Source organism: Pieris rapae, chromosome 16, assembly GCF_905147795.1.
Source record: "Pieris rapae chromosome 16, ilPieRapa1.1, whole genome shotgun sequence".
NCBI classification, from domain to species: domain Eukaryota; kingdom Metazoa; phylum Arthropoda; class Insecta; order Lepidoptera; family Pieridae; genus Pieris; species Pieris rapae.
Genome location: NC_059524.1, coordinates 873,139 through 895,015, shown reverse-complemented (window position 1 = coordinate 895,015; position 21,877 = coordinate 873,139). Strand labels below are relative to the sequence as shown.

The 21,877-nt window shown below is 31.0% G+C and overlaps 1 protein-coding gene across 1 annotated transcript in view; it reads left to right on the top strand.

Annotated features, from left to right (window-relative positions):
• The window catches only part of LOC110991764 (glutamate receptor-interacting protein 2), a 169,016-nt gene that overhangs the window by 36,497 nt on the left and 110,642 nt on the right, over positions 1–21,877 (top strand). The window contains exon 2 of the mRNA XM_045631613.1: positions 8,933–9,092. Coding sequence (XP_045487569.1) covers positions 8,990–9,092 — 103 coding nt within the window. The 5' untranslated portion in view covers positions 8,933–8,989. The remainder of the gene's footprint in view (positions 1–8,932; positions 9,093–21,877) is intronic.

The following is a 21,877-nucleotide window of genomic DNA, read 5'->3' as shown; positions in this document are numbered from 1 at the left end:
ACTACTATATAAGTTCAAGAAGAGTACCTATAAGTAATTTGTTTTTAGATAAAACAGAACAAAACAATTTTTAAATCCTAGTTAGTAAAAATAAACAATTTTGATTTTAAATTTGTACATTATACCTAAGATTTGAGATTTAATATAGATAGAATCACTTTCCAAAATATATGGTTCTGTCCCAGCTACGTACAGTTGGATATTGATTTTGTATGCACATATTAAGTAATGGTATCGCGGTATGTAAATATTGAATGTCATCTATAAAACTCTGGTACATCAGTTTGCTCTTTTGTCTATGGTATAATCGGTCCATCAGTTTTGGAGACTATACAATGCTCACAGACAAACCATCTGATCTTTCCGCTTTATAATATTAGAGTAGGCACCCTTTTCTCGATTCGGGCGGACCTGTTACCACAGATCTATTAAAGTCCTTATTAAACGCACCAGACCAAGGAAAAGGGCGTGATATTACATGATGTGGGATAAATTATGATATATTCCCATAAAAGCAAGTAAGAACACAAAGATCTAAAATATATAAAACTACTAAATGGTATGTAACTTTATATTTGTGGTTTGCGTAAATAGTTTTAAGACTTGGGACGTATTTCTCCTTTGTATGGAACAAATTATACATACTTTTCTCTGCGGTATTTAACTCGTTTTATAAGAACATTAAGATAAAATAATGGCGAAGATGAAAGGATGAATTTGGAGGAGGCCACTTCGTCAGAGGTCGTGTGCTTATTATTATTATAAATTAAACTTTTCTTATTATATTTAAAAACAAAATATTTTAATTCAATAAATTATTGTTATAATAAAAAAGAATATAAATTTAATATAATCCTTATCAAAATCAAATAAAGGTTTTTTTTATTATTTATATTTTATTTTATTTTTTGACTTCTTATGTATGGCCACGCTTGATCATACATTTAACTTTACGAACCATTTTTACAACGGACACAATAAACTCGAACAAGGAAACAAATTGGAATATTGCTCAACTGTAATTACATGAAGTGGAAAACTAATAATGGTCACTTACTCAAAATTTAACAGGTCTGACATTTTAAAATTCAGGAAAAGGACTTATTACAATTATTTTTCCAGCAATACTTTAAAGGAGTTTCTAAAGTTTTAAGAAAATTCTATGAAAATAGAGTGTCCATGGGCGGCGGAATCACTTAGCATCAGGTGAGCTTCGTGCCCGTTTGCAGGGGGCAAATTCTATATAAAAAAACAATGTATGTATATTGTTTAACTAAAACAAAATACTTTCACATTACAAACTCGTAATGTTAAGTATCAATTACAGTGTGGCATGAGTGAATAAATGTTATATCATCGCAAAAAGCAAAATCCAACTTTTATACATGACTTATACATGAATCAAGACAAAAAACGAATAATGAAAATATTTCTTAACCGATACAATCAACTGAGCTCATTAGAGTTGCCCTGACATCAGCATCATCTTTGAGAGGAACTTAAGTATCGGATCACTTTAAATATCCGTCTTCCCCACTTGAGCACGCCACCAAGAAAGAATATAGCCAAAGATATCGAGGATAAAGTGAATAAAAGGTTTTTTTAGTTCCACACAAATATTTGTAATAGACGCTTTGATTCAAAAGCTTTTAGGAAAATGTAAGCGGTGAAACAGAATAATAAAGAGAAGAGGTATACAGATTTATACAGCTGTTTGATTAATTATAGGCAAGTAGATGATTAGCATTCTGTGGAAGGTACGCTGTCGTGTCAATTGTCAATAATCTTCATATTCTGTGTTATTTGCTGCGGCAATGTTTTTTACGTCATTTTTTTTAATGACAGTATATACAGAAAACTGACACAGTAGCACTACGACTGTTTCAAAGTAATGTCTGAAAAATGTAGAATATAAATGTGAGAAAGTATAGTAATATAATAAAAATAAATAGTAAGTAAGTATAGTAATAAGTAATATAATAAATAGTAAAGCATGTATGTAATTTTTTTTATTAAATGTATTTCTAACTGAAAATAAGTTTATGCATCCGGGTAACCAAGTACATATTTTATAAACGTCAGCAGAAAACATGTTTAATTGATTCTATATTTACATTTACTACCAATTCGCAAGCCAAGGGCGTACATCGGGCAAGAAGAACTGACAAGAAAACCTCCGCCACTCTTTAATCACCAAGTTTTGAGCCATACAAATTGTTTGTAAGGCAGAGACATTACTATTTGAACTGCAGTTAATTAATCCCAAAGATTAGGATCATTTAAATATTTTTCAAATTCATAAAAAGCTTTATTAATTAATTTATGTTTAACTAGTGTTTTTTTATTTTTTTTATTTAGTGATAATTTCGCTTGGGAGATTCTCTGCACAAAGACAAAATTTAACATAACGATCTAGCCTAACCTACGACTAATAACTTAATAAGTTAGACCTAAGAATAATAAGTTTTAAACTAGCCACATTTACTAACATAATATTTAACGCAAGAAAGTTTCCTATAACACTACTTACAGTCTTTAATCAGGGGAAACACGATGTTCTTGAGTACTGTTTGTTTTTTACTCACCACTGTTTAGCGTAAAAAAACGCGTTAAAATCCGTTAAAGAAAAAAATATTATTAGTATTTGCGTAAATCAAATACACTATGTGTGGCAGCATTATCATTATAGGTTCATCTATTGCATACTGCACTTTATCTCGTTTTGACCAATTTATTTAGAGGTAGGCATTTATTCTACAAGTTAAACGGTGACACCGTTTAACTTGTAGAATACGAGTATAATATACTCGCGCTTTTTAAACTTTATGATCTTTTAAAATTATTTCTCAATTTCTACTTATTTTCAATTTTACATGAAAAAATCAACGGTAAAAAGTAAATTTGAAGCTAGCGTCGAAACAATTCAGTGAATAAATTAATGGTTTCGGCAAATTGCTATGCCTGCTTGAATTTACTGCTAAAGCATGTACTGATTCTTACTCGGCCAATATGTCCATGTGCAAAATTTAATGCCATGGCGTATCATAAGATAATCTTCATCTTATCAGCTACACTCTTCACAGAGGTCGACATCGCTTTGTATGGACAGATGTCACGCTCTTCCCGACGTTCCGCCATCGTTGCCAAACTATTATTTCATGATTATGATGAGATAGTAATTTAAAAAATATATCTTAATAAAACTGTCAAAAAAAATGCTTTTATAAAAATGGTTGTAAAATACGAGTACATACTAATAATTTTTTAAACAATCATCCTGGTTATAAATAAAATAGAAAATCTATTTATATTTAATGACATTTGCTATATTTTTAGCAATTTATTAGTGAAGTAAGTGCAAGGAGCAAACAAGACAGTTATAAATGGTTGTTGGTGTTTACATCGGCGACCTAATGGCGCAGATGTTTTGAGAAATGTTCTGTTGTGCGCTGCGCTAATGTTATTATTGTTAATTCAATCTCTGCAGTATAATTGTTTTACATGATTTTAACATTAAGGTTTAGTTATATTTGTTTTTAAATTCTAATCATGTAATCAATATTGATTTAGCATATGATTCAGGTACGAAATAGAGCAGAGAAAACGTGTCTCTGACAAGAGCTTTAGTTTTGCCCAAAAGAGCAGGTAGTTCAAGTGCACAGGCGCTAATTAAAGATGTTAAAGAGAAGTTTGCGCCTGTATCGGTGATCCCACAGCTGGTGTTTTTCACTCTCAACGAATAAAAAAAAAGAGTGGCGGAGAGTTTATTGCCAGTTCTTCTCTTCCGTTCTACGCCCTTGATTTGAGAACTGGCAGTAAATGTAAAATTAAATTCATTTAATATTTCTTTTTTTTGCCGTTCATAAGTGTACATTGTTACCTACATGAATAAATAAATTTTGAATTGAATTGAATTGAATATGTATCGACAGCGTAGAAGTTCTTTACCAGCGTTATAGGTACATTGCTCAAGAACCAAACATTAAAAAATTGTTTAAATTTTCCTTTTAATATTTTTTATTATCACTATATAAGTATGTAGGTTAAGAAAATTGTAAATATTTGATTGTAATAAACCTAAACATGTTTTAATAAATCAATATTGTGTTTAAAGTTTTATACCATGTATACTGGTTTTCTTTATAATTAAAATGATATATATATATAGAAATAGCTCTAATCAAATTCAAGAGATCGCCAACTAGTTAATTAAGTAGTTATTCAAAAAGTGATTCAAAGTTGTAACTATAGTTCTAAAAACTAAAGAAAAAACCGTTTGGCACAAATCCAGAGTATTAGTTACGTAGAACGACGATCTCCAATTATCTTCTTAAGTTAGGTGCACGATTCCTTACTTTCTCTAGGGAAATTTAGTTAGCGAAGTAGAGAGTTTGTCGTCAATTAGTTATTAATTGATTAATCTTTCTAGTTTTCCATAAAACACACACAGAATCACACAAAATAACAATAACAAAGAAAAAAATAAAATTAGTGATATCAAAAACTATAAAATAAATCCCTTTCCCATTCGGTTCATTTTCAAAAGTGTAATGCGTATGTGCTATGGATGGAATTGGTCCTGGCTAAACATTATCATCAACACAAATTCTGCCAGATACCACACAATAAAATAAAAATTTGAAAATAAGATGATTGTTAAGAATTAGATAGATATATATTTTTTGTCTTTACATATTCTCATCAAATTAATGTATAAAAATATTGTGAAAACTATTTTAAAAGAGTAAGTATGGATTTTGATCATGATTCTGATCATTCCATATGAAACGTATTTTTTTAATACTTCTAATTTTGACTTTCAAAAGTACCATTTTAATAGGCTTTATTGAAATAAATAATTTCTTAGATGTTTATTTATTTTCTTAGATGTTTTTGTGTACATAAGACCTCTAAGGGACACTATTGTATATGCTTAAGTAAATGGCATTGGTAACTAGGATGTTTAATCCTTATCTATATTTTATTTCCTTAAATGACTTTTTCTATGATATTTTTAGAAATAATTTAATAAGTTTGAGATGCTTAAATGAGTTACTCTATTAGTCAAATAATATCTTAAGTATATAATCAAATTAAGAATTAACCTTTATTCCGTGATCATTATAACTAGTTAATAGATGAGAAAAAATTTCAACCTAAAGCTGATTGAATTTCCTTCCTATCGAGATTATTTTTGCAAAGCAATTTACTTTTAATTATTTTTTCCTACTATTAAGTTCACAAATAAGACAAAATATGCGTAATGATATTGAATATTTATCATAAAAAAGTGTCCAATAATATTACTTACAGTCAATATTAAAACTGTGTTGACTTAATTTTCTACAGTACTAGCTTGAACTAAGGTAATGTTAATTAATAGTGCTAGTGTTCTATAATGTGTTGACACTATATTCGTGTGTCCAAGATACACTTGCACCTATATTCACTACACTAATGAATTTAAATTAATAATTGAAATAATAAAAGAGTGTGTGTACTTATGCACACGCGTTAGAGGTAATACTTCTTTGGCATATGGAAAAAAAACTAAAATGCAGTAGTGATTAAATATAATAATTAAAATTAAGCAAAAAGTTTTTATTTAAATAAATAATTTATTAGTAAATACTATCACCGACGTATATGAAATTGATTTAAAAACACCAGAATAATATTTATTTATTCACACTGTTTAATTGTACGGTTACGAAACACGTGTTATAAATATAAAAACACTCAAACATGAACATAGTTATCGATTTCAATGCCACCTAGACCTAACTGCAATGTCGAATTTAGGTGTTGGTGTATAAATTCACTCTCATTTTTCTCCATCGCGCCAAATGAAGTAACTTTAAAAATAAATGCTTGATTTTATGATTCAATGAACATTCATTATCAGTCAAACGAGAATTTCATAGATAATAATATAAGTTTTCAAACTCAGTACACAGCACAATTTGGGTATTAAATGTAAATATTTGAAATATCTTATTTAGGACAACTTAAGACGCTAATAATATTCCAGAAGTGTCTTTGTTTGTGATTTAATATTAGTCGTCTTGTTTAACGTCTCATCTGCGACAAGAAGGCGCTTTATACACGAGATGTGTATAGGAAGGTGCTAATAATATAAATAGGAAATATTTGAGTTTTTGTAAGGTTCTCACAAAAAAATTACTGCACCGATTTAAACAATTATTTAACCTTTAGAAAGTTGCATCTTTAATGACTGACATAGATTACATTACATTTTCGTAAAATATAGGGATCCCTAACAAAAAAGGCAAAAATATAAGCTAATGTGTGAAAATATTATCGATAAAAAAATCTGTCATCGTGCGCATTGCGGAAACTATTGATGATAGAACAAATAAATGTTGTACAGTTATTTGTTCTATCAGACTGTTGATCTACCAAAATAATGTTTTACCCACGGGTAACAATATGTTGGAGAAATTATTTTGCAGATGCAAAACAAATAGTCAAATGACGTGTTTTATTTTTTTATAATACAGGAGGCAAACGGGCTAGAGGCTCATCTGATGTTAAGTGATACCGCCGCCCATTGACACTCTTAATGCCAGAGGGCTCGCGAGTGCATTGCCGGCCTTTTAAGAATGGCTACGCTCTCTTTTTGAAGGATCCTGAGTCGAATTGGTTCGGAAATACTTCAGTAGATGGAGAAGTAGTAGAAGATTTTTGTGATATAAGCATTTATTTTTATTTAGTATAAAGTCACTAACCGATCACGTACCTGACACACAATCGCACAAGACAGTGTTAAATGTATTAAATAACTTTTGAAGTGAAACTTCTTTATCGGCATTAGAAACAAAATTTACCGTCACATTTTTCCGTTACGCGTCATCTTTTACTTGTCCCTACCATGGTTGATTCGAAGCCATTCATATCAAAAATATATAATAACGATCACAATGACAATAATAATTCTATAACAGGTAATGGTAGTAATAAGGTAAAATGAAATAATTGTATTATTTGTATTCGTGTCTATTATAATAAAAGCATTTTGTTAAACTTTATCTAAATGAACTTTATTTAAACATATTCTGTAAAGTTGCATATTGTAGATATTTTTTTGAAAAATAAGTTCATAAAGAAGTTTCACTTCTTACGTGTATATGCACACATTTTTTTTTACATTTTCATATAGTACGTATTCCATCTTAGGCTTTATCAGTATTTATTTTATGTAATTTATGTAAGCTGTAGAATTACGAAATAAATAAATAACATTGTAGATTTCTTTTCATCGCTATTCCCAATGAATAAATCCTCAGCCACCAAGCTCTCTTTTATCTCTCTCTCAATGAAAACGCAGTTAATATACCTCATTTTACGCACTCTCCCTGTAAGAGGCCTCACAACTCTCCCTACACCCTCTTTAAATATTTCTTCGTACTCCGTATTTGCATTTTCTCACCTGCCATCTAGTGAAAACCGTTTTATTTGTATCTTACAGTGGATAAATGATAAAGAAGTAACAATGAAAAATGTTAATGAAAAAATTTTTCTGGTAAAAAAAATCTGGCTAAAAGTCATACAAATGCGATTTTCGTAAAAAACTATTGCGTTTTTTGCGTTCGTGTATAATATTCGGCAAATCAGCATTTAGCATTAGCGTTTAGGAGTGGTAGCCATCAGTGATACAAATTAGATTTGTTATTCGATCAGGCGATGTCTTGATGTAGCATTTGTTTCTTGTCCATAATGACGTCCATTTGCCAAGTGGCGTTCTATTCATTTATATTTCAGTACTTTAAGTACATATTTGTTACCGCCTTTTTATTTTATTTTTTTGGATCATTTTGGGCATTCCACACTTACCGAAGTTATTAAAAAATTAATAATTTTCTAGAAAAAATTTAATACAATTTTTGATTCATTCATTACAAGCGAATCTTTCGTTCTTACAAGTTATTTAATAATGGATAACAATATGACAATATAAAAAGCCATTATTGATGAACAAATATACGAAACAGAAAATAATCTGAATAATATAAGTAAATTAATATTAATAGATTAAAAAAAGAAAACTGTACATTAAACAAATAACAACTTAATAAAGAGAAGAATTGTTATCTATTGTTATCTATCGATATATGTATATATATCAAAGCCTGTCCGCTTCATTTTTTTGTAGAACAGGGGGCAAACATGCAGGAGGCTCACCTGATGTTCATTGATACCGCCGCGCATGGACACTAAATACCAGAGGGATCACGAGTGCGTTGCCGGCCTTTTAAGATAAACCAATTCCTTATTTATTATAATATTAATATCTAAGATTATCTTAAGATATTCCCATATGTGTTATGAGCTTTAGTTCAACAGCAAAACATGAAACTCACGAAATCAGTTCAAAGTAACATCCGTTCGTTACGGGTCACTTGTTTCTATGAATCGCATCTGTCATGGTTCACCGCACACAATACTCATGAATTAACCATGACTTATTAAAGATACTCCGCAATAGTTTTATGACTGATTGCGTTTAGTAGTAAAGATTAGACTCATACAAAATTTATTAAACTAGATACAAACTTCAATGCGTAATGAAAAATAAATCAGTGGCGGTACAAACTCTTTAGGTCTTGGCCTCGGAATTCTGAATCTGTTTTATGATCATTTTTAAATCTAATAGGTAAGTAGGTGATTAGCCGCCAGTGCCTGACACACGTCGTCGACTTTTTGGGTCTAAGACATGACGGTTTCCTCACGATGTTTTCCTTCACCGTTCGAGCAAATCTTAAATGCGCATATAGAACGAAAGTCCATTGGTGCACAGCCCGGGATCGAACCAACGACCTAATGGATGAGAGTCGCACGCTGATGCCTAGGCCAAGAGAGATTTATCGAGATTTTCCTAAGTTTTTCTCACGAAATTTTTCCATCTTTGCAGATAGTGACGCAGTGTTAGTGAGGCATGTGAGGTGGATAGAGTAAATATGGTGGCAAGATGAAGTTGTGGAAAAGCCTTAAAATTTCCATAGGCAAGACTGACTCGAAAGGGTATCCTCACGAACTGCCACAATGGGGCGGCCAGGGTTATGAGTTGGATGGTAAGTGCCTTTAAATATATATATAGTACTAAAATAGTAAATTATAGCGTGATTTATAAAACCTAAAAAAAGTTTAATTTATAAAACCACAGTTTAATTACTGATTTTTTTAAATGCCGCCCGCCAACGCATTCTCGAGTCCTCTGGCATTTAGAGTCTTAGAGTCTCCATGCCGTTTCCTGCCCCTTCCCCCCCCCCCCCCCCCCGTTCTTTTAAAAATACTTGATGAAAATATATTTCATAATATTATTTCCTGTTGTTTATTATGCTCATAATGAGATTTAAGTTTTTAATTGGATTTAGTTTTTATATGAAAATTCTGTTCTTATATTGTTTTGAACTTTTACATATTCTGTGTAGTTCGTGTTGATTACATAATAAAGTCTTTATGAATGCAACACAGGATGGATACAAATGCCGGTACAGTGAGCCGTTTCAAATTAGTATGCAATCGCACATGAACATGTTATTATTGTATATAATTACAGTAATTAACACTTTTAAATTTACTCTACCAAACTATAAATAGGCACTGTGCTTAAAAACATCACCTTTAAAATCATTATAAGACAGCGGTTTGTAACTGCTTGTAATTTATCGGCAATATAGAAATACAACTTATAAAACTAAATGTGAAAAAAGCACTGTCTTCCAACGATATATCTCGAATGTTTCAATTAGCTGTTGAGCTTTGAAATCACACAAATTATTCATAATATTTGTTAAATAAGATTGTATATTTTGCACCTACATACGATGCTTTTTTGTGCATACAGCACGAAAAAATCTATACTAAAATGAGTTAAGTATATATTTAAAAAATTACAACAAACCAAGAAAACAATATTACTTGATACAGCATAGAAAAATCATCAATTTATTATAGAGTTAACAAATCCCGGATTTCCGTTGAAAAGATCAGCATTGAATTAAGAAAATCTAATGCAAATGGAAATTTCGCGTCGTTCCGAGAGTTGTCTTAATAAATTACAAACACTTGTAGAAAATGGTTTTAAATAAAGAGCCCGAGCGAGGAGTTTGCGAATAGCGGACATTCTTAGGTATTTTACAAGGAATTGGCCGAATTTACGTGAGACCCATGGGAGGCCCCCAAAGTCAAAGGCGTTTGAAGAACCATACCATGTTTGGTTTATACAGCACTTGTTTAATTGGATTATGGTTTTTTGGTTGGTTGACATTTGGTTTGGTTTTTGTTCATTTTTTGACATTTGGTTGACAAATAACAATGTAATTTGAACCGGTTGAAATGTAACATGAAAACACTTTTATGATATAGATACGAATAAATGACCATGAATATCTTATAATTATTAGAAACACAATGACATTTTTAATAGAAATTTTGTGAATTCGTTTTTCTGTCAACCGATATTTTAATATACTAAGGGCCTGTTTCACAATGTATGGATAAAATACCAAATAGCTATGCAACACATAAATTATTTGAAAGATAAAAGTTCCAAATAAGAAACTTCGCGTTTCGTGACGAATAGTATAGCGCTGACAGTCGTGAAACGCAACAATGCTGTTTATCGTAGAAATAAGTTCTAAATAGCTTATTTGCAACTTATCCGGACATTGTGAAACAGGCCCTAAGTCTAATTGCACTATATAATTAATTATATGTAAGTATTAATTCGTGTCTTTTAAGTATGTCATTAAATTATTATTTCATATAACTAATGAATAAATGAACTGACGAAAGAGTTTTTAAGTTGAAATTGTAATAACCTATTTCAGTTCATGACTACTTTTTTTGTTATGAACAACTTTTACAACTCTGATTTATATTTGGAGAATATCGTATAGAGAATTTTTGTTTTAAAATGCATTTTATTGTCCCGGTATTATCTTAACTCTTATTGCTTTTGGGACTACGTTGAACAACACTTCGGCCCTGTTTAGAAGTCCGTCTATAACATAGAATACGCTGGTATTGTTACGTAAAATAAGCTTAAAATTCTCGTGAATTTTAAAATTAACATTCGTTTTTTCACTCTGACAACTTCCAACTTCTAAATCTGTAGCTTCCATAGTTTATTTACTTCGACTTCTTTGAAAAGTAAGTTCTGTTTTAAACTCTCAGAAAGTTAATATTATTATATTTAGTTAAAATATATGATTCCTAATTCTGATTCCTTTTATGACATAATTGTGATGTTGAATTTTTAAACCCAAAAATTTGACCATTTGCACATGTAAAAGATTTGAGTTCAGGTCGTTGCTTTACTAAATTTTCTGATTTGTTATGAAGTCAATAGAGTTATTATAGTTGGACAGTAACCATTAATACTTAATGTATAAAAGTATGATTATGTTTATTTATAAATAAATCCCTATTTCTCTTGGTCACGGCATCATGCGTGGACGGCTGGACCGATTTCGCTAATTTTTCTTTTTTTTTATTGTGTTTGTTATTGTCAGGAGAAGGTTCTTATGAAAGAAACCTGTCTAATCCCAAGGAAATCTTAAAAGTTTGTCATGTGCCAGATACAGCAACTCTTCCACAGTCGCAATACCCGTCCACTCCTTAATGTTGCGAAACCATGTTTTTGTTTTTTTATACCTACTTTAATTATATGAAGGAGGTGGTTGCGGTCATGGTGCAAAACGTGGACCAGATACGCAACTTTCCGTTGTTAAATGTTCTGTATGAGTCTTTTGACATTCCAACTCGATTAAAATATTCTCGATACAGACTTTCTGGACCCAGTCTGCGGAGCATGCGACGATGAAACCACATGTAGAAAAGGTATTTAAAAACATGAAGCTTAGTGAAATCGAGACAATAGCAGAAATTTTAAGTATTTCAATATCGTAACATATTTTCCGTGTTCGGTTTTAACCACATACTTGCATCTGTATGCACATAACATCTGAATGTTAGCACAATTCGGAATTCTCTAAATTAGTGAAGAGCTCGCTTCCACCCGAGTTTTGTCACTTTAGTTATACAAGCTGGTTGAATTATTTCCGAAGACTAATTTAATTATACTTAAAGTTAATTATTTAAAATGCTTGTCTTTGTTACTAATTCAAGCATAGGTTAATAGGTTAATTTTTTAAACAACTAATACTATCAGATATTTGAGAATGATGATTTATTTATGCTGCCAAGTAAGCTAAATTTTCTAAGAGTATTGTATGTTTGTTTATTTATTTCTCGGCTACTAAAAGCTTAAAAATAAATGATAAAAGAATATATAGGCAGATTTTTAGACGATTTAAGACGATACTTATTTTTTTTTAATATATTGGATACCTATACATACAAAATGAGGTATCTGTTTTATTATTGTATAATATGTTGTTGAGTATTGCGCCTATTGGTATGAGTTGTTTAATATATAATATATCAAGCATGTATGCAAAATGTGACGCGTTAACAAAAATAATGTTTAATGAATTCGTTAAACCGCTATTTTGAACCAGCTGCCTAATGAAATATATCCAAACTAATTCTACTTATGTACCTTCAAGAAAATAGCCTAACAATTCTTAAAAGGCCGGCAACGCACATTCTAAAGAATGTTTATTAAAATAAAAAATAATCTTTTTGAACCAACTCCAAGAAATAGGAAAATAAGTTTATAATCCAGGTTGGCAGTTTATATATTTTATCATTAATGAAAGCCAATATTCTTACTTAGTACATTTATAGATAAAACCTTAGAAATGAGAAAGTAATAAAACATCCAATGAAAGAATCATGGTTGAATCTATTTGTGCAAATACAATAGAAACCGCGCACGCTGTTGGACGCAGTAATGAATAATGGTATTTTATGTTAGATAACTTCCTTTAGGAAAAAGGCTTCTTGATGGGTTGGAAACGGATTTTTAACTATAAAAATCTATATTTATTTTAGTACTGTAACAGTAGTTTGATAATAAAACAGATACAGAAATCTGAGGCCGAGACCTAAATGGTTGTTGCACCATTGATTAATTTGAATCTCATGAACTATTAGAACACATGGCAGTTTTCAAAAACCAGATAAAATTAATTTATTTTTACACAGCTTATAAATAAAATTTACTATTAATTAATAAAAATATAATAGATTACATATGTACTACTAAAACTTGTATCTTAATTGCGATTCAGCTGGGATTCACCTCCTATTTCGCTACTGAGAGACTCTATCGGTTTCTTTATTTTTACTCAGAGGTTTCTTTCCAATTTTCCTGTCTACGGCCGATTTGAGAGGAAGTACTTGTTTCACTGGCATTCATAACACACTCTTACCTATATGAATGAATGATTTGGATATTAAAAGAGTATTAAATAGTAAACATATTTGGCATTACGTCTGAATTAATCGCATTCCATATCTAGTCGTTAATCGATTTATATGTTAAGGTATGTACATATACAAAATGAGCCGACCGATATTGCTCTTATTCCATTTTTCCCAAATCCGCGCACGTCGACACGCGGACAATTTAACATAATGTTCTAAGCGATGAAAAATTGCACCTGCTATAATGGTGCTATCTGGCGGTGAGGCAAGTATTTATCTGATCGCTCTCATATGTCAGCGCATTACGCTACATTCGACTGTCATTGTCAGTGACATTTTTTCACAGAACTCATAATAAACAACACTATTATTAGTTATATACAAATAAACGAAGATTTGATAGTAAAAGTAATTTCATAGTCACGAAATGAGTGACGTTAATAATAATTTGTCTGAAGGTCCTGTTTTTGTTAATTCTCGTTATTGTTATAATTCTCCTCTCTTGTCCTCTTTGCCTGGTTTTTAATCTATTGTTTTTGGAGTCCTTCATTCGATAAGATTCCTATCAATCTGTTTTACATAATTACACATAAATTTAGTCATTGGAGCTGTGAAGTTAGTTAGGTAGCATATATGATAAAACGAATTTGTATAACAATATTTAATTTCTGTTTTACAATAAATTGCAGTATGATGTGATATTATGTTATAAAACCAATACATTTTAAGTGTTTAAGTATACTTTTTTGTCATTTTCAAGGGAAATATTTAATATTTTATTTAGTTAATAAGTGGATAAGTTTTTTGTTTAAATGACGCAATTTTTTGTTAAATTTTCACAACGTATCCAATTTTAGCATCCATCCGACGATATAACGCATACTCTGTTTTCATTTTACACAGTAGTGTGATGAAGCGTGTTCCCGTTGAAGATAAATTCAGCAACATTTTTGCAACATATTTTTTAAACTGTAATCTAGTCATTTACGGCGGATAGTGTAGCGCTGCCCCGCTAAGTTTTGTTTATTAAACTTAGCTTTCTATTTTATACACGTAAAGTTTTTAGATACTTACTTTTTAACTTAGGGGACAAATGACTAGGCGGGTAATTACTTGCTCGATCCTATGGCGTTGCGTAAGGATCTCTCTAGTCTTCTACAGCGTTTACCATGAAGAGTGTTTAGATGAGTTATTCGGACTAATACCTGCAGCTGAGTTTCATAATCGGATGTCAAGGCAGAATAGAAAATACCATCTGTAACATCTCGACTTCCGTCGTTCCACAACTGAGCGTTTTTTTAAGGCAGTTTTTGTCGTGAACCACTTCTATGTGGAACCAGCTGCCCACTGAAGTATTTCCGAACCCTTTCAAGGTCCTCTAAGAAAAGAGTGTCGATGGGCGGCGCGGTTGCATTTAACATCCGGTGAACCTTTGCCCGTTTGCCTCATGTTAAATTAAAAAAACAAAGAATTTATTTTAATTTTTGCTCTACACAAATTGCTTGAAGAGGAAAGACTTGAGTGTTTGCATTGAATATTCTCCAAAACTACTTGGCCGATATATTTCACCACAACCCCTGATAAGGATATGCCAAAGAATATTTTCCAAAAAATTTTGGAAGTTAATAATATAACCAATTAATAATTTTAAAAAAATACCAATCCCTATTGCGCGTACGTTGCGGAAACTTTTATCAAAATTACAGAGTTATTACAGTCATTACTTTAAACATATGTTTAAACATATTAAATAAATATCCAGTTAGAAAATCATGGGGAGTTCATTATAATTTTGCCTAAGTCTCTTGAAGTATGAATTTCAAAGAGCAGTCAATAAAGTGTCGTCCAGAGTTAGTCAGTGGATGTACGGTTTCATATTAAATTATGGGAATTAATTTGATATTTCCTGGCCCTGAGAACGATTATGCAGTTGTTGATAAATTGCGTTAGGTTGTTATTCCTTGCTCTTTGCTTTGCGCTTTGTTCGACTTTAAAGCATTTATTTCGTTACATAAGAAAATTTCGTTTAAATTTTTTTGTTTCCTTTTTTCTTGGTTCTCTTTCTTAGCTTGATCAATTTTTAGAAGTGAAACTTCTTTAGGCACATTATGGTAAAAATTTTATGAAACGTCACGAAGATGTGCAGCGTTTTTGCCGAAAAAAGGGGAGAGAACGATTGAGACCGATTGAGAGAGAGTGACAAAGGGATATCGAGAAAAAATACATGCTATTGGTTGATGTATTCATTTTCCTTCAAGAATAGAGCGTACCAATTCTTAAATGGCCGGCAATGCACTCGCGAGCCCTCTGGCATTAAGAATGTCCATGGGCGGCGGTATAACTTAACATGTTCTTTAAAAAAAGCTGTTACATATCAGAACTTTAGATGGAAATTCTGTCGCATAACGTCTTGTGCAGTAAACGCAGTTTTTTTAGTTATTTATATTATGATTAGCACGTAGACAGTGTGTAAACAGTGTGTACATGATCATCTATTGGGGCTTTTACATTAATAATAATTAATTTACAAAGAAGGTCACTTCTGACATGTGTACTTTGTTCGTACGCACTTTTTTACTATTAAGATTGATCTGTTTTCCTCTAATTCTAAAAAAAGTATTACATTTACTCAAGAATAATTTTACGTATACAAACATAGACCCCTGTTAATCACAATTTGGTCCACCTACGCATAAATCCCAAAGAAAATAATTTCATAGAATCCTTAGTCCATAAATCTGACGTTTACCGGATGCTACGTCGCGAAGTTAATTATGAGTGGGAAGTTTTATTTGCATTTTTGTTAGGATCTCGTATTCTGTAGTTCTTATTAATGGCCTTGTGTCTAATAGGGTCGTGCCATTAGACTATGGAGGTTCCATTTATCCGCCTTTGGAATAATCAATTCATAAAGATATTATTATTTCATATAAACTTTTAGAGGTCAATTCGAAAATGTATGAGGGAGTTGAAACTTGATTGAGTACCTTCCTTTTTGGAATAGGTTCACGTTGTTAGCGGTCTCTCTGCTAGACCTTGCAGGTCGTAAGTCTGAGGCAACTTTTAGGTAGAGGGTCCAGGGTGAACCCGTGGCCTTGTGCCCGTAAAGATTAATGTACAGAACGAACATTGTGACACGAAAATTTAATATATTAAATACCAAGAAATATAAGAATTATATTTTTTAATACGCAGTCGACTTACGAAATTATTTTGTGTTCAACGAAATTATTCAAAAAAATAAAATAAATATGAAAAACAATAACTATTTTAAGGCTGTGTAAAGTAGTTTGAAATCATACGCTTATGAACGCAAAGGATTTTGAAGAGCCACTTAAATCAGGTTCGACGTCCTAAAAGTAGGCTACTTAACATTACAAGGGCGTTTAGGGCTCTCTAGATTTGCATAGAAGACTAAAAATTTCAGCTAAGTAATACAAAAGAGTTGTAAAGTAAACTTTCATTTAATATTCACAAAGATATTAAACTAATCTTATTAATTATTAACTTAAGTTGATTGAAGTTAAATAAAATTGTTAAGGTATAAGTTTCACATAAAAAAAAAAGAAAAAAAATCGTATTTGGTTGGTTGATGTTGAATTATTTAGTTAATACGCATTTATTTCTAGACGTACTTGTTTAGGATGTGATAAAGAAACGGAAGATACATCTCCCATTCAAATATCTTCGGACTCAAAAACCGTAAAAAAACGAGGGGCACGGTCAAAAGCAGCAGACGAGGCGTTTGAGATACCACAATACGATTTTATTACACTGTCGGAGTTCCGGGATTTTAGTATTGAAGTGCTGAAGCAATTGGATAACCAAGCAAGCAGAAATATGTCTCTCCACACAAACGGAGTTGAAGGAACTCAAAATATCTCGAGCTTCAAGAAAAAAAGATGCAGAACTGCAACAACATCATGAGTGTGAATGTACCTGTGTGTGTTGTGTTTCGTAAATATAGTATAAATTATAAATATAAATTATAATAATATGGTATAAATATTAAAATAGATGAGTTAAGATATACCGAAGTTACTTGTAATAATATCAAAAAAGAGAGATATGTGAGGGTAACAAAAATATTAACATTTTATAATATAAAGCAGCGATTGCTAATTAATAAATAATTATTCTGAATAATTATGTATTTATTTAAATAAAAATCAATAATTTAGTCTTTAATTGGCACACCAATATTAAATAAACATAAATCGCATAATCTACACTATATGTCGTATCATTATTTTACAAAATGACAGTAGTTTATGTCAAATGTGGAATCGAATTAAAAGTCGTGGTATAGTGGCCACGCGTGAACTGCGGCTGCGACGGAAAGAACCGAATGATATCAACGTCGGTCTGCGTTCGTTTGAATTAGTTTGCGCGTCAGTTCACTTAAATGATAAATGTTTATTCTTATTGTGAATGCGGTGTATTTACCGCCGAATACGTGTGATACAGAATATATGTTATCTTTACGAATAGTTGAATAATTCTTCATAAAAATGTATTATTATTAGGGAATTTATCTTAAATCATTTTTATCTTAATCATCACAAAATTTTCTTTTCGTTCTGTGAATTCACTCAAGTAAGCCGGGTTTTTAATTGTGATGGGAGACAGCTGGATTTAGTTTTGTGCTAGTTGGGTATGAGATGAGAAATAAAGTATAAGTATAAGTGACCTGCAGCTAAAAACTAAATTACACAAGAAAGATAAATGCTCAATTCTCTGAACCAGTAACGTAATTTTTCTGTTTGTAGGTCACGCATTAAATTTAATAATGAGCTTGCGTTTGAATCTTATGAACATGACTGGCTTTTTGCAGACGATCTAAAATTACTCCTGTCAATCCAAAAGGTGGACGACTGTGAACGCTTGCAAGGATATATAGATAGAGTATTTGAGTGGAGCAAAAAAAAAAAACTCCAATTAAATATTAACACATGTGCTATCTTGACATTTAGTCGCGCCAAATGGCCTTGTCATACTTGGGTGATACTGAAGCGGGAAACGCCAGTAAAGGCCTGTATTCACTTTGATTAGTGCGAGTGCCAGTGATTAGTAATTGAAATTGATTAGTTTTAGTTTATTAGTAAATTAGTTAGTAATTTTTGTTTAGTGGCTCTGTTTAGTAAATTCAGTTGTCATATAGTTTGGCAGGCACGCTGCGAGTGTCGCGACGTCACAACTCGTTGTTCACTGGTAAAAAAATAGAATATGATTCTAATCACTACGCAGCCAACTGCTCTAATCAGTCGCCGTTCACACTTGTTTTTTCCTAATCACTTATCAATTGCACTAATCACTTGCACTAATCAAAGTTAATGTGGCAGGGCTTCGCAAGAAACTAAATACTGCCTTATGTTGGAGCGCATACAAAATAAATTTACTGACTGTATGGTGTCTTTTCTACTATCCATTAATGTACCCAATATTTGTTTTTGCATAGTGTGGTACAACAAATTGCAAACCAGACAGGACAGTTGGCCTACTACGTACTGATGTACGAAGTCTTGAGGGTTATACCTAGTGCGATAGCATAGTTATAGGTAATTTGCGATACCAAGGACGAAGGCCTAGGCGAGAACAAGTCTGATGCACAAATCCCCGTTATCTAAGACGTTGCGCCTATTGAATATGTCTCCGACACTATAAATCTATATTTTTTCTCGGCATTATCGTATTGGCATAGTCTGTTAGGATAATTTATGTATTTCTATCATAAATAAATAAATAAGTAATTGAAAAGAGATTTAACAATGGAGAAGAATGAATTTAGAAAAAAAATCTAAACTTTTTGTAATTGTCAGTTCAGAGATTTTACGCAAAATATAAACGAATTTAATTCAACAATTCTTACATCACATTTAACTACCAAAGTAACTGATTCACAAATTATTGTTTCAAAAAATATTTCATGAAATACAAGAATATCAATTGGAATATGTTATAAACAATTTTTTTTTAAGATTTTGGTTCAAATAAAATTTATTCCAAAAGTTGTGTACGTGAATTAAGGCTTCTACAGGAACTTAGATATCATTAATTTGCAAACAAATGTTTAAGACATTTTCTTGAAAATGAATTGTTTTTCAGTTTTTGTGACGCGCATACGAATAAAAGGGACATTAAATTTTTGTTTGCTCTCTTTGAACAGGGCTGTCAGTCACAAATAAAATATTTTAACAGCTAAAATATTTTTAATGTAGATAGGTTTATTTTATTAACACTATTTGTGATAATTATAAATACGACTCAGCTTTTCTTTGAGATTTAATTCGTAGAATTTATCCGAGATACAGATTATTATTACTAACTATAATTAGATATAGACTTCCTGGTAAATAATTCTATTTTATTCAGTCCAATAATTATGTTATAATAATGGATATTATGATTTTTTCTTTCTCAACGTCTTTTATTGCAATTAAAACCCAAATCTTTCGTTGTTATTATAAATATTTGTGTAAACATAATATAGTTATTAAATCCACACAGCAAAAAAAGTATTTTTTCATTCCAACATTAAACTACTAAAAACTATGTAATATATATTCCCTCGTAGTACAAATAAAAATTACTAAGTAATTACTTTGATTTTGCAAATAAAAAGTATTTATTTGTTCTCTTTAGAGATCCCTCATGCTTTTAACAAACATAATATTATTAATAAATAAGTAATTTATAAACGTTATTAATAATATTTTTCCTTTGAATACAAACCCTTATAACACGATCAATCATCTTACGACAATACAAAACAATACTACAAAAAAGTTTTCCGTTCCCAAATTAGGAGCAGACAAAAAGTAATCCTGCTTTTAAATGAAATGTCGACTTTCGCTAACGACTTACAAATAAAGGTTTAAACCATAAGAGACCTCAGTTAAAAGGTACGTATTTAAAACTGTATACAGTTAGAATTTTTCGGTTCTAGGTCACGTTTTTATTCTGGATTTTTCACGTTTGTGATATGTATTGCTTGAGCTGAAATGCGTAACGTAAAAAATGTTTTTAGAACATATTGACAAATCAATGCAATGTTGCCAATTATTTGAATAAATTACTTTTATTTACACTATGCTGTATATGTTTTCGTCAGTTTCCGCAATATGTACCCTCATTTTGTGATTTTCATAAATATATAGGTATATTAAAAGGTTATCTTTACATAAAAAAATTAAGTTCACCAGATAGTAGGATCTGGTGAACAACAAAAGACAACAAAATCCATTCGAACAAATCATATCATATCTAATGGTAACCATTAGATGTTTAAGTTTTAATTGTATCTGTATATGAGCAGTATTAGTATAGTGGCTTCATGTGACTCATGCCCCGGTTCTATACCAATGGACTTTATATTTGCACACTCGCTCATATAGTAAAATACAATATCGTGTCTCGAAAATATTGTAAGAAAACCGGCATGCTTTTGACCTAAAAAGTGGACGTTGTGTGTCAGAGGCACAGAAGGTCACTTGTCAATTAGATTAACAAATGACCATCAAACAGATACAGACATCTGAGGCTCAGACCTAAGAAGGTCATTGATTAGTTTATTTATTTATTAAATTATTTTTTAAATTGCTTTGACGTCGGTTTACTTGATGCTCATTTGTTCGGTAATCATTTATTTCGCTCATCTTTGACTTATGCTAATATTTAGAATTAAACCAATAATCTCAGCCACTCCAGACCATCGGAAATCAATATTCTGAGGCGATAATGCAATCTAATCTAACCTAGTTACGCTGACCATCTAGCAATTTAGTATGCGCTTAGGAATAATTGGAAGATTTAATAAGCAACCGCTTCTATGAGAATAATATTATATATACAATATATGATATACATTGAATTAGAAATATTATTACTTATTTTATAATAAGTTCAGGTTTAGTTGTCCGATATAGACAGCTATGTACAATAAGCATTTCATACTAATATAGGACATTACTTACATTTTATTATGTTTTTAAACTGAAATCCGCCCTACGCTACCTGTCTAAATGAAGGCTATGACGGAGTTTGGTACCCTTAAGTGTATTATTTTATTATTTGAACCGTTTATTTAATTCGTACATAAATGAGGTATTTTTACTTTATTATATTCTACTAAAAACACTATAGATGCTACATATACATATATTGTATTTATGTATGTATAAAAGCTTGCTTGATATCCAGACTAAATATTTTCTTATCAAGATAAGAGATATATTTAAATGTGCTGTCAAAAGCGCCGTCTATATGTAAATAAGAATACGCTTCAACGAATCACGATAAAATTTTGTGAAATCTAGCTTCCGAGTTTTATTACATCAAAGACCTGACATTATGTATCTGCCCCAAGCCTCACTTAGGAATCCCGATTTATTATACTTCTCTAATGTCAACCCAGAGTTCGTATAGAAACAGGAAAAGTATAAAAAATCTTGTTTGTTTCATAATTCGAAAGATAAGGTACGTCTATATTTCTTCAAGAAACCATAGCCCGATTACATTTTCA